This window comes from Humulus lupulus, chromosome 3 (assembly GCF_963169125.1).
Source record: "Humulus lupulus chromosome 3, drHumLupu1.1, whole genome shotgun sequence".
Classification (NCBI taxonomy): Eukaryota; Viridiplantae; Streptophyta; class Magnoliopsida; order Rosales; family Cannabaceae; genus Humulus; species Humulus lupulus.
This window is the reverse complement of record NC_084795.1, coordinates 280,971,709-280,986,646: the sequence shown is the minus strand read 5'-3', so window position 1 is coordinate 280,986,646 and position 14,938 is coordinate 280,971,709. Positions and strand designations below refer to the sequence as shown.

At 32.7% G+C, this 14,938-nt stretch overlaps 3 protein-coding genes across 3 annotated transcripts; all 3 read left to right on the top strand.

Moving 5' to 3' along the window:
- Positions 1-9,684: 9,684 nt before the first annotated feature.
- On the top strand, positions 9,685-10,230 carry LOC133825792 (uncharacterized). Its single transcript, XM_062258691.1, has one exon. It carries the CDS (start codon positions 9,685-9,687, stop codon positions 10,228-10,230), a length of 546 nt encoding a protein of 181 aa, XP_062114675.1.
- A 209-nt stretch (positions 10,231-10,439) lies between these two features.
- LOC133825791 (uncharacterized) lies at positions 10,440-11,465 on the top strand. Its single transcript, XM_062258690.1, has 2 exons — positions 10,440-10,654; positions 10,757-11,465. The coding sequence occupies exons 1-2, from the start codon at positions 10,440-10,442 to the stop codon at positions 11,463-11,465; spliced, it is 924 nt and encodes a 307-aa protein (XP_062114674.1).
- A 1,359-nt stretch (positions 11,466-12,824) lies between these two features.
- LOC133824665 (UDP-glycosyltransferase 91C1-like) lies at positions 12,825-14,656 on the top strand. Its single transcript, XM_062257627.1, has one exon. It carries the CDS (start codon positions 13,022-13,024, stop codon positions 14,441-14,443), a length of 1,422 nt encoding a protein of 473 aa, XP_062113611.1. The 5' UTR covers positions 12,825-13,021; the 3' UTR covers positions 14,444-14,656.
- The last annotated feature ends 282 nt before the right edge of the window (positions 14,657-14,938 follow it).

The following is a 14,938-nucleotide window of genomic DNA, read 5'->3' as shown; positions in this document are numbered from 1 at the left end:
TTGGGACAAGCGTGGGCGACCTCCGACAACTCCCCATCTAGTTTCATCCTCTTTTTCTTTGATTTTTCCTATGTTATTGTTTAGTTTGATTATGGATTTGAATCTTGAGATGATGAACTAAACCCTTATTAGGGATTTGATGGATATTGACTGAAATCATCCAATGGTTAATGCTATTTGATTATTTCTTCTTGCTTGTTTATGAAATTTGTTCATCTTTGTGCTTAATGTATGTTTGAGATTGATCACCTTGAGCATGATTCATGATCCTAATGTGAAATCTGAAAAGTGAATATTAGGAATGCTCTAAATGAACGAACATAGGTTTGATGCGAAACGAAAGTATTCGCATAGCTTATGTGACTTATAGATTATTACTTAAAGCGAATTGATTGTTGTGCTATCTCAGAAATGCAATAGTTGACAATGCAATTTAGAACCTAAATGATCTGAAAAGAGTTTAGGTAATTTTATAATCTGTCATTTCAGTGAAAGAAGAAGAATAGTCAACTAGCGTTAACAATTGGGTAATCGAAGCAATTGAAATCATATCCCTATCTTCACATCCATTGTTAAACCCTTAATTTCTTATTTGTTGATTTTGCTTATTTTGTTTTCTGCATTATTATTTAAACACCAAATTTTATTGTTGCCAAATAGAAATATAGATCCAATTTTGTTAGTACTTAGCTACAATTCCCTTGGGTTCGACCTCACCTGTGTGAGTACTACTTGTATGATACGTGCACTTGCGTGTATTAAAATATAAGCAACACCTACTGTGTTGCTGAAAAGGAAAACACTGAGGTTTGGACTTGGTTCTTGGAGCTATTGAAGGATGATATTGGGAATTTGAGTCCTACCAATGTGACAATGATGAGTGATCGTAAAAAATGATTAGAAAATGCAGTGGGAGCCATCTTTAGTGGGTGTGAGGTGAGGTATTGTGTTAGACATCTTTATGCTAACTTTAAAAAGGAATATCCTGGACTTTTACTTAAGCAACTTTTGTGGGCAGCAGCTAATACTACAACACAAGCTGAGTTTGCTCGAGCAATGCAAGAAGTCAATGATGTCTCGTATGGTGCTTACAATTGGCTGGCAGGGAAGAACCCCTCATAATGGAGTAAGTCACATATTTCAGAGTACCCAAAATGTGACATCTTGGTGAATAATTTGTGTGAGAGTTTCAATGCAGCCATACTTGATGCTCGCGACAAGCCAATTATAACTTTACTAGAGAAAATTAGATTTTGGTTGATGTCTCGGTTTTATAACAAAAAAGCTGAGTTGGAGAAGATGACTCATTTGTGGGGAAGAGAATTTTGAAGAGAATTGAGAAGCAAAAAGAGGTTGCAAAGCATTGTCTGGTTACTAGGTCTGACAAGTTTCAGTTTCAGGTTCAATGCAGCAATGGTAGTGCCTTGGTTGTCGATTTGGAATTCAGAACTTTTACATGTAGGAGGTTTCAACTATCTGGGCTTCCTTGTGGCCATGCACTAGCTACTATCTAGTTCATGGGAGGTAATGTCTTTGATTATGTCCACGGATTCTATAAAAAAGAATCATTGCAAAAGGCATATGAACAGAGTGTGCATCCTATGCCTAGTCCAGATATGTGCCTCAGATAGGACTCAACCGAATTGATCCACCACCTGAGACAAAGCTGCCTGGAAGACCTAAGAAAGCTAGGAGAAGGGAGACAGATGAACCTCCACCTGCTTTAAAGAAAGCTCGGAGAATTGGACAAGTTAAAACATGCAGCAATTGTCTGAAAACAGGCCACAGGAGAGAAACATGCAAATCTGCTAAGGTGGTGGAGGTATAAACTTTATGCTTTCTTCTCTTCCTAGATAATTTTATCATTGATTAGTTGCTTTATCATTGTTTTGTGAATTTTGAGCTAAATATTTGTTTATTCAACCTATTTTAGAATCGCGTGGTCAAAAAGCAAGGTCATCCACCACTGCAGAAACCAATTGAAGCCACACTTTTAAGGAAGGAAAGAAGACTGAAACAACATGCTAAAGGAGGAACTAGTGGTGCAAAGAATGCTCAACCCGATACTGTCTGACTGGAAGGAGTCTCATCTTTTGATTTTATTTTGAATTAGTGGTCGAATTTTGTATTTTGGTGTCTGTTATGTGTTATGCAAAGTTGGTATTTGGATGTTGTGGTTGATGGCTGTTTTTTGAGTCATGAAGTGTTATGTTGACCATTTTAGAGTCATGTACAAATCCCCTTTTGATCATATCTGGTTTTTGAGTCATGACAGGGTCATGCTGGCCATGATATTGGTCATGTACAGATCAGATACATTTGACTTTTTAGGCCTATATTTTTGTACATATCTCTTATCGTAATGAATGTAACTAGTTGTTGATCATATTTATTTCACAAAATACATAAACTAGAATACTGAATTCAAAAAAGACCAAGATAGATTACATTGATTCGGGGTTTCATGTTACAACAAAATTCATTACAAATCAATGCCTAAGGTGCAATAGCTTTGTCATTGTCAATACTGCACATGAAGATTACCCAAAAATAAACTAACAATACCAATAACTTCTACTTTGATTTTGTAGCCCAAATAACCACAACCAATAGAATTACAGCAAAATAAATAGTATTCAAAAGGTAGTAACACTGCATTCGACCTCCATCATTTAGTCTACCCCTGCTTTTAGCACAACTTTCACAGCTTTCTCTTCCAACATTTTGAAGGTTGTGAGATTGTGTCTCAAATCCATTTGAAGAACCACTGCATTGCCGATGACTTTCAATGTCAGTTGTCGTACTTAGGGATGTGATTTCAGTTTCAAGGTCACTAATTTTTCTTAGTAGTCCAGGGATGACCACCTTTGCTCGATGACACATTAGAGGGTCTATCCATTCAAAGAAATTACACCCACCATGAATCTGAGTTGACCAAAACATACAAAATTTCTAGTGAACACCCATAACCATTTATTCAATGAATCAGATTACAAAAACAAATGGAGACCAATCTTACCCGATACTTGTTGCATGCTTTGAATCTTCGCCCAGGATTTTTGTTTGTCCAAGCCGTTCTTTCTACCACTGGCCTTGGTGGTCGACAATGACAATTTTTTTCAATATCCATTAACCCGATGCAAAAGATGCCCTAACCCCCAATTCGAAGGAATTACAAGTTTTCTTCTAGTGGGTTCACGTGCTATACTGTCGGGGGTGGATTGTCTGGGTGTGGTCGGGGGGAAAGCTTCATCGTTTTTCTGGGTATGGAATTTTGAGATTTTTTGGTTTTAGACAATCGGTTTTTTAGGTTATATTAATTAATCACGGTTAGTTTTTTTTTTTTAAATTAGAAACCAGAAACATTAATTATTTTTGTTTTAAATTTTAATAATTTAACCCAATCGGGTCATGCCACGTGTATCATATATACCCCTAACGGCTCAGGGACCAACGGCTGCACCAAAACATTAACGGTAGACATTATTGCCGCCAAAATTTTTACATAAGCATTTAAGTGCAACAAACTTAACTACATATGCATTATTGCCGCAAATAACCCATTAATCAATAATTAATAATATGTTGCGAAAACTTACGATGCATTAACCAATGTTTCGAAAACTCAAGTTAATTAACCAATAACTAATAATCGAATCAATCAATTTCGAACAACCACCACATTAGTTAATTAATAACATATATTTATTTATGCACACTAGATGACATATGCTATCACTTTAATTATATGCTGCTTTTAGTAGCTATAGTAGAGTTTATATAATGAGTATTAACCATAAATATTCCTTAATAATGTTGATAAATATTAATTAAAAATAAGCCCCTTCATGTTCTATTCTTCTATATAAATCTCTCTCTATGGTCTTTCAACAATCAAATCAAAGCTTCTCTTTTCTTCCTCTCATGCATATAACAATATCCTTTTATATATATATATATATATCATTCAATATATATATTTATGGATAATGTTACAGTAGGGAAGGTGACAGAAGAGAGTGGGCACACATGGATTTTTCTTGCATAACCGTCGACCATGCTTGAAGCTATGCGTGCCTTCCCTCTCTCTCCCTCTTCATATATTTATACTACTCTCACTTTGAAATTTGCCTGTTAATTAATTTATTGAGCCATTTTTTTGTGATAATTAAAGACTATATTTTGTATATGTACATATATATATATATGAGCGCTAGCTTCAAATTGTTTTGATATAAAAATCGTTGTCTGATTTTCTTCAAGCTACAGCTAACTGCTAGTACTGTAATTTTTTAAAGGAGAAAAAAAGATAATGGTATTTGCGTTGTTGATTTTAATTTGTAGAATTTTTATACTAAACATATACGACACTATCACCCAGTTTTACTATAAAGAACAAAGGTAATAATTAATCTGGATTCTTATTGGTAAAATTCAATATATGAGATCTTACTTATTTGAATTGATGTTAGACTTTCGTTTTAGTAAACTTCTGGCTAAGCTTTACCCTCCTCTCTGGCCTGTAACCTGTTCACAAAATATATAATATATATTTATTATTACTATATTTTTTTTTTTGTAAGAATGCATTATCAGTTATAATAAATTATGTATTTTCATCTATTTATTGCAACAGAAATAATAAATTAAATAGTTTAGTATATATATATGTTAAAATCATTTTTATGCATGTGTGTCATTTATAGTTCTCTTTAGAAGTTAGAATATCATAACAAGCACATCATCTTTTGTAGTTGTTTTAGATTCTGTTTATATTTTACAGTAGATTATGAGGTCCACTAAAAAAGTTATTATAAACAAAAAACACCAAAATTAAATCGTGCCTGCTAGCAGTTTGGTTTATCAATATAAATTTGCATGAACAAATATATCATCTATAACATTGTTTGTAATCATATTAATTTATAACTTTTATAAATAATTCAATTCAAATAAAAGAAGGACAGAGGATATTTAGTGGAGAAGAGATTGCGTTATTTATTTTTATATTTTAACCAATAAAAAGCTTGTACACTTCAGTAAAATTGTATTAAGAAAAAACAAAAAAGTTAGCTGGAAATTAAAAAATTTAGGGAATTTACAAAAAAAAAAAAAATTACATGCAATTCATGAAATATATTTTTCCTTTTACAAAAATATTGAGTGACGAAAACGTAAATACGAAATGGTAAATACAACATTTACATAACTAATTTGAAACTAAAAAATATAATTTTTGTAACAAAAATTTACACAATTAATTAATTATGAAAATATATTTTTATAATTTATTTTGTAAAATAATCTTTAGGTGTTGAGAATTTTCAATAGAGCGATTGAAAATTTCAGTCAAGCTGTGAAGTATGTATAAAGGTAATTTTGGAAATAATTATCTACAATAAGTTATTGTGAAAGTGGTTATGAGAAAAAAAAATGCTATTTTGCCAACACCTAAAAAAGGAAAACAATGAACAATATTTTCCTAAAATATATATACCAATTTACATGAAGTTTTATTTAAAGTGTCCACCTTTCTATGTACTTAATAAATTTGTATTTAATTTCTTTAATTTTTTATTATGTTAATATTTAAAATAAAATATATATTAAAATTTTTAGCAATGTAATAATAATAATTTAATTTTTTATTTGCCTAAGTAATTACTTTATCTTTAACTAATTAAATAAATTATTTTAATAATTCAGTATCTAATATACATTTAAATCATTTGTTAAAAAATTTATTTGTTGAAATAATATAAAAAAAGAATATTTTTTCAAAAATTTATTTGCAAAAGTTGCACTATTATATTATAATATTCCGTCTTCTCCGACCACTACCTATTTTCTTTTTGACAGAGCAACAACTACACGTATATATATATATATATATATTTTTTGACAGAGCAACCACTACACGTATATATATATATATATATATTTTTTTGACAGAGCAACCACTACACGTATAAATATATATATATATTTTTTTTTTTGACAAAAGCAACCACTAGGCTTGTGCAAGTTGTATTTTATTTATATATCATAAAAACTCTTTTTAATTTTTGTAATGACGTGTTTGATATTGATTATATGAGAGACAATTAGACAGAATAATAAGACAAAATAAATCCTACTCGAGAATTTAATATTGACCAACTGAAGAGTTTTTTTTCAATGATTATTATTAGGGATTTTTTTATTAATACATTTATTGAAAACGTTTTATTCATTTATGTGGTTACTAAAAGCATATTTCATTAATATAAAATCTTAAATATTTTTTTCAAATATCCTGAATCTCCTTTATCAATTATTGTTGTCGTTTATTCGGGTTAGAAACAAACTCATGTGGGATCTCAATGAAGAAGAAGAAAAGTTTGGTGGGTTGTGGTTGTGAGGTTGCCATCGATTTTGATGGAGGAAATTGACAAGGAAGTCACTTCTAGTGCTGTCGATGGCACCTCTGCCGTTGATGCTCTTTTTCATTTTGGTTTTCTTGCTTCTCCTTCTCATTTTCTTAGCTTTGTTTCGTGTGGCCTAACTGCCTAGTGTTGTTGACACTCCACTTTGATTTTTATGAACATGTATATTCTCATCGCATTTCTTGTACACATGTATGCATCGATCCTTTCTATTTCTTGTTTTTTCTTTTGTATTCTATTTAGTGCATCGATTAACTTGAATGACTCAATGAAATGAATTAGCTGGCTATGATGCACATGGAAAAATGGTAAATTAAAGCTAAAATGGTGACAACAATAAGGATGCCTATCAATCTCACTACAACATATATTATATATGTGCATTATATGTATATAGACAGTGGGTTAGGTTGCATAACTTAAATAAGGATGAAATTAACATATACGTTATTAAGTTGCATGAGCTTACATTTGAGATTGTTGTGAGTTACTTTAAGTTGCATTGAGCTTACATTTGAGATTGTTGTGAGTTGCTTTAGGTTGCATTATTAGGCTTGCATTTGATGATGCTTTTGTTGCATAAAGAAGAAATTTGCAAATAAGTTTTTAAAGTTGCACTGGATTGCATGGGTTTGCATTTGAGATTGCAATGTGTTGATTTAGGTTGTATTGAGTCTACATTTGATGTTACATTTGGTTGCATGAGTTACATAAAGATGAAATTTGCAAATGGGTTTTTAAAATTGCATTAGGTTGTATGGGCTTGCATTTGAGATTGAATAGTGAGTTGCTTTAGGTTGCATTGGACTTTCATTTGAGGTTGTTTCGGGTTGCATGAGTTGCATAGTGATGAAATTTGCAAATGAGTTTTTTAAAAGTTGCTTTGTGTTGCATTGGGTTGCTTTAGATTGCATGAAGTTGCATTGGACTTGCATTTGGGATTGCAATGAGTTGTTTGTGGTTGCATAGACTTGCATTTGAGGTTGTAGTGGGTTTGCTTAGGGTTGCATTGGGTGTGAGGAGCTTGCATTTGAGGTTGCAGAAGATTGCATGATGAGTTGCATAAGGATGATTAAGTTGCATAATGAATTTGCTTAAGCTAATTTAGTTGCATTTGAGGTCGCGTTAGATGCATGAGCTTGCATTTAAGGTTGTAGTAGGTTGCATATTGTAATTTTCATTTGAAATTACATTGAGTTGCATACAAATGATTAAGTTGCATAATGAGATTGCCATAGTTTCTTAAGAATATGATTAAAATACATTTAAAGTTGTATTGAGTTGCATAAAAATGATTAAGTTGTATAAATGGGTTGATATATAAGTATGATTTTGGTAAAAGGAAAGACTAGTATACTCTCTTTGTACTTATTTAATAATTGATATTCAAAATAAAATCAAATATTATTAATTATTATTTATTTGAACATATATAAGCCTAAAGGATAATTTTTCAACTCGACATATATGCATGCATGGAAAATGGTCAATGTAGAGCCCAAAGAAAAGTTAAATTGTGTTCACCTAAATACATGTAGTGATGTTATATATATATATAAATATATATATATTTATATTATATGGCTACATATATGCTTCAGCAGATCTCGAAAGTTGTTATCTCTTGGAGATATCACTTCAAGTTCATGCACATATTTAGTTAGTGACTATACAACTAAATTTTGATTTTCGTTTTGAGGACAAGTGGATATATATTTCATATATATATACTTTAATTTCCATAAGCATTAATATACTAGTTGTTATTTCCTAACTAGATGGTCTGATTTATTTGTGTACTCCATGCGATGCAAAATTGATGGTGTTTCGATGCAAAATCGATGATGTTTCGATGCTTTTGCGATGCAGTCATGAAAACTTATTTTTTTGGCTAAAACGATGATTTTTCAATGCAAAATCGATAGAGTTTCGATGTTTTTACGATGCAATCATGAAAACTTGATTTTTTTGCCCAAAACGATGCAATTTCGATGCTCTGCACTGAAATTTGACAAAAACTTTAGAGGTTCATATTTTTTCACTCAAATGTCTGTTTCAGATGATTTTTTTTTTTAATTTTAGTATTTTTCGAGATCTAAAAAATTAGAATGAAAGAAAGAGCAAGAGAGTGAGAGAATGAGAGATTTTAGAGAGATATAAATGAGTGTTTGAATGTTAAAAGTATTTTTGTAAAAAAAAATTAAAATTGTCATATATTTGAGATACTAACATACGTTTACATATTAAAAATTTTAAGTAAATGAAATTTCCTTTTAAATCGCATCTGACCTGAGTTGCCTTTATATTAGCTTGGAGTTTCATTATGAGAGCAACCACAATGTGGTAGCTTATTTTGTAGCTCTTTGACTAATATATATATATATATATATATGTAATCTTTAATTTATTATCATTTTGTGAAAACGCTTTTTTTATAATCATTTGTCACACAATTTTTTATCATATTTTTTCTATAAATACTTATTTGTTTCATTCAATTTTCACACAATTGCATACACTATTCTTCCAAATTATCAATATCACAAAATTGATTTTCTTACCAATGTATTTCAAAAATTCTCCAAATACGAACTCCCAAAATCTAAATTTTCAATATTCTCAAATTTTTCAAAATTCATCATTTTCTCCACATACCAATCCCCAAAATACAAAATTTCAATATTCTCACTCCAATCAAAATTTTCAAGATACTCCCTCTATTAATCCTCAAAATCTAAATTCTCAATATTCTCAATTTAACCAAAGTTTTCCAAATTCTCAAAATTATCCCATGTCCTCTTACTCTTACCAAAATTTTGGCTCTTTTGAGACACTTTAACAAGCTCCATTCTTCACATCAACAAATTCACTACTATATGCCTTTCATATGCCTTCCCTACACCAACCCGAAATGGTTTCAAGAAATTACAAGCCAAGTATGGAAAAGTCTAGTATTGATTTGAATCGTGAAACATCATCGACATCTGTCTCTGAAACCCAACCTAAACATGGTGTTGAAGGGTTGGAAAATGTAGTTATACACAATGAAGATGAATCAAGGCATAAATGTAAAGTCAAATGGAGCAAGGAAGCCACTATACTTCTGAAAAGTGGATGGCTTAGTACATCTAAGGATGCCATTGTGGGGAATGACCAAACTTCTACACATTTCTAGGCTCGGATCGCAGAATACTACAACACCAACCAAAAAGGTGAGCAAACAAGAACTGGAAGACAATGCAAAGATCATTGGAACAAGATGAATCAAAAGGTGGCGCATTTCAATGGATGTTATAAACGAGTACAACAAGCACATCACAGTGGTTGGTTTGATGAACAAATTCTTGAGAATGCACATCAATTGTACAAATCTGAAAATAACAACTCAAATTTTCTGCTTGTGGATTGTTGGAGATTGCTCAAGGATGAGCCGAAATGGAATACAGTGTACCAACCAAAAGGTGGTAAAAGAACAAAGGTGTCAGAATTAGGGACATTTATTTCTTCTTCCAATGCAGATATCAGTGATGATGAAGTACGCGAAGTGTGCCCTACTGGCCAAAAGGCAGCAAAGAGAAAAGGGAAGGAAAAAAAAGACACACATACTAGATTTATAGAGATTAGTAAACGTAAAGCATCTGCATTGGAGAAATTGGTGGCGATAAAGGAGAAAGAGGCTGAAGATAATAGGATGACAAAATACATAGATTATCTCATCATGGACACATTGCATATGACTCTTGAACAAAAGAAAGATCATGAAAACTTGTGTACTTATATTAAGAATAATATCATGAAGTTGTAATTGCAATGTATTTTTATCAACCGCATTATTATGTATTTTATTTTATTTAAATAAATTATTCTTTATTTTAATGGCTATATTTTAACGGCTACATATATATGTAACCATGTCTATAAATACCAAATTTCAATCTTCCTTTTACTCAACTCTCCATTCAATCCTTCATTTTACTCTCTCATTCCCAAATATCATATACTCTAAGTTCGACAATGGATTCGCCAAATTCTCCGAATCCATACGACAATATGAGTCTAGAGTATATCATAATTGCAGAGTGTACTGACGATCATGATGATCGATATTTCAAAGCGCTCGTGGATGGGGGTAGCTCAACAAGAAAAGGAAGAAAGAGAGCCCACATTGATAGGGGTCATGTAGAAGGACACCAACGTTTGTTCGATGACTACTTTTATGATGAACCGGTGTATACAGAATATCAATTTTGAAGAAGATTTAGAACGCGTAGACACATATTCCTATGCATAGTGCAAGCTCTAGAAAATCATTCGGAGTATTTCCATATAAGGTTTGATGCAGTCGGTAGAAGGGGGCTTTCGCCATTACAGAAGTGCACCGTTGCTATGCGAATGTTGGCATATGGAACGCCTGCCGATTATGTTGATGAGTATGTTCGAATTGGTGAAACCACTGCTATTGAATGTCTAGTCAATTTCGTTCGGAGAGTGAATGATATTTTTGGGACCGAATATTTAAGACGGCCCAATGCTGGGGACATTCGTCGCTTACTTCAAACGGGGGAGGTGCGTGATTTTCTAGTCATGTTGGGAAGCATTGATTGTATGCACTGGGAATGGAAAAATTGCCCAGTTGCATGGAAAGACCAATTCACGCGAGGTGATCACGGCAGACAAACAATCATGCTTGAAGTAGTTGCATCACAAGATCTTTGGATATGGCATGCATTTTTTGGTGTTCCAGGATCCAATAATGATCTCTACGTGTTAAATCAATCCCCATTATTCACTGATATCTTACAAGGGCAAGCTCCGAGAGTTGAATTTATGATAAATGACACACAATACAACAAGGGTTACTATCTAACAGATGGTATCTATACAGAGTGGGGTACATTTGTTAAAACTATCCCACTGCCTCAAGGAGGGAAAAGAAAATTATTTGCCCAATGCCAAGAAGCGATACACAAAGATGTTGAGCGAGCATTCGGAGTACTTCAATCTCGTTTTGCTATTGCACGAGGACCAACACATTTTTGACAAAGAGATGTTCTCAAAGATATTATGTATGCATGCATCATATTGCACAACATTATTGTCGAGGATGAATAAGATGCATATGAGAGTTTGTTTGATTTTAATTATGATGACGGCTTCGCTGACACCCCAATGGTTGAAGTATTGTATGAACCTATTTCTGATTTCCCAACAATGCTTCAAAGAAATACTGAAATTCGTGATAGAAACATTCATTGCAATCTTCAGGCAGACATGGTAGAGCACATATGGTCAAAATTTGGAAATCATTTCAATTAGCATTTTTTTAATTATGTTAGATTGATTAATTATGATTATGTCATTTTATAAGCTCCTTTAAATTTCGTCTAATTTAAATTTCATGTAATATTTATTTATATTAATATATGGATTTAAAAAATTTAGTTTGACAATATTTATAATTATAAAATAATATATTAAATTATAGTGTGTGAGACCATAGTTGACAACTTTTAGGATGACTTAGCATTAAAACATTTTTATGGAAAAAGTTGCCAAAAGTGATGTGGATAACTATATGTCATTTTTTTTTTCAAAACAAAAAAAAAAAGTTAAAATCGTTAGATATTAATGTTAAATTTAAATTAAAAAAAATACAATATTAGTTCCATTTAAATTAGGGGAATATCGATTCTTATTCAAATTAAGATTATATAATCAATTTTTAGTTTTTCTTTCTCCTATTATTTTGCACAAGAAAACGCTCTTTCTTCGCTCCTATTTTATTGCAGAAGAATACATGTAAGTGCCATATTTTCTTTTGAAAAAAAAAATCACATATAGTTATGTTATGTTGGTAATAAATTATGATCAAATTTTAACTTTTATAAAGAAATGCTATGTATTTTATTTCTTTTAACGTTGAGAGCAATAATGTTAATGTGATTTTCTATTTTATTTTTATTTCCAAAAATATTTTTTAAAAAATTGTCCTTTAACTTAACTGATTACCAAAAAAATTACTTTTAATAAGGATTTTTAACAAATGTCACCAAAAATAGGAATTTTAATTATTTGATATTAAATTTTAAAAAAGATTTTCAACTAATTTTATATTAAACAGATGGACATTATTATTAAATTTGAATTGAGATTATTTTTTTAAAAAAAATAAATTGATATTAATTTTATTATTTTTTTTGGAGAGAAAATTTAGTATTAATTATGGAGAGAGAATTGAAATGTCTGTAAATTTATTGTAATTTTGTCAAATAATTTTTCTATTAATAGTTAATTAAATTAGATATTTTTTTCCCTCTAATTCAGCTAGTCTTGCACAATATCACCTGTATTTCAAATCTGAAACTTGTCGGCCATGTTGGCCATGAGATCTATGCTATATATTATACATATTGATTATTGAGTTGGATAAGCGTTATACTACTTTCACTCACAATAACTCCACCTGATGTCATAAATATATATTTTTTATATAGTATTCTCAAAAATATATATTTATATATATATTATACTCAATTGCAGTATATGTTCATATATCAGAGCAATTTTTATTAAGCGAGCTATTGCTCTTTCTGAATATGGATTACCAGAAGAAGCTAAGCAACGATCATATTCAACTTCACATAGCAGTATTCCCATGGCTAGCTCAAGGCCACCTTATTCCATTTCTCCGAGTCTCCAACTTCTTAGCTCATAAGGGTCACCGTATTTCCTTCATTTCCACCCCAAAAAACCTCCGTCGTCTCCCAAATAATTTCATTCCCTCAAATCTTTCCCATCTCATAACCTTAGTTGAGCTGCCTCTGCCACCTGTGGACGGCTTACCTGATGGGGCTGAGTCAACCGCCGACTTACCCATTCACAAAGTCCCTTTCCTCAAGAAAGCCTTCGACGAGCTCCAACCCGGCTTGACTCAGTTTCTGGAAGGCCAAGTCATCAACTGGATCGTGCACGACTTCGCTTGTTACTGGCTACCCCGAGTTGCGGGTCGACTCGGGATCAAGTTGGCTTACTTTTCCATAGTAAACGCCTCAACGATGTCGTTTATGGGACCACCGTCGGAACTGGTGAGTGGTTACCGCAGCCGGCCGGAGGACTTCACGGTGGTCCCTAAGTGGTGGAAGGAAATGCCTTACGAGGTCACTTTTAAGTTGCACGAGATGGAGTGTCACTGGGACTGCATGGACTCCGATGTGTCGGATTTTCAGCGGTTAAAGGAGGTGGTTCAGGGCTGCCATCTCCTAGTCACCCGGACTTGCCCCGAGTTCGAACCTGAATCGCTGAGCCTTCTGAAGACTCTCTACAAGAAACCGGTTCTTCCGATTGGGCTGTTGCCACCGTCTGAACCTCGAGAAGATGGAGACGAGAGATGGGAAGTTCTGAAACAGTGGCTAAATCGCAAAAAAGATAACTCGGTGGTTTATATTGCACTTGGTTCGGAGTTAAGTCTGGGTCAAGAATCAATGCACGAGTTAGCGAGTGGGATAGAAAAATCTGGGTTGCCGTTTATTTGGGTGATTAACGATCGCCCGATGGTAGAAGGAAGATTGGGTTCGGATATAATTCCATCTGGTTTTGAAACCCGGGTGTCGGATCGTGGTTTGGTATGGAGGGGTTGGGCGCCCCAACTGGGGATCTTGGCTTACCCATCGATTGGCGGGTTCTTGACTCATTGCGGTTGGAGCTCAGTGATCGAGGGACTCGGGTTCGGACGGGCGTTGATTCTGTTTCCCGGTGGAAACTCAGATATCGGGTTGGTTGCGAGGCAGCTGCACAACAGGGGAATTGGGTTGGAAATTCCCCGAGATGATAGAAACGGGTCGTTTACTAGTGACTCCGTGGCTGAGACGATTAGGCGAGTCATGGTGGACAAGGATGGAGAAGAGCTCAGAGCACAGGCACGTGGCATGAGGGATATCTTCGGCAATGTGGAAATGCAGAACAAGCACTTGAACGAGTTTGCTGAGTTTCTTGTCAGGGGGACTTCCAGTGAATTGTAAATCTTGTCAAGTTTGTAATATAGTTAGTGGCTTTTTTTATGTTTATTTCCCCATCAATTTTAGGACTCAAATCACCTGTATAATTTTTCTGTCCCAAACCCTGTCTGATTTCAAATTTTATTATTAGTTTATCGGTGTTTTTGTTCCGTTAATTTTTTTTTTCTTTAGTAAATTATGTCTAAAGTATTTGAATTTACTTCCTCTTTATTTGAACACTGGGCTGTGTCCTTCCATCATCCCTTCTCTCTCATTTTATTTTTTTACCTAGTATCTTTAAGAAAGTTTTTCACAAGAACACAACATGCAGTTAATAGTTTAATTTCTTTTTCAGCATTATCTATATATATATATATATATTTCATATGAAAAAAATAATAATTTCTCTTAGATTTGGTATAACTCATATTTAAATAAAATATTTTTTTTCCAGATCAAAGAAAAAAGACTAATTTTTTTATGGTATAAAATGGTGAATTAAGGTGTGGTTTAAGGTTT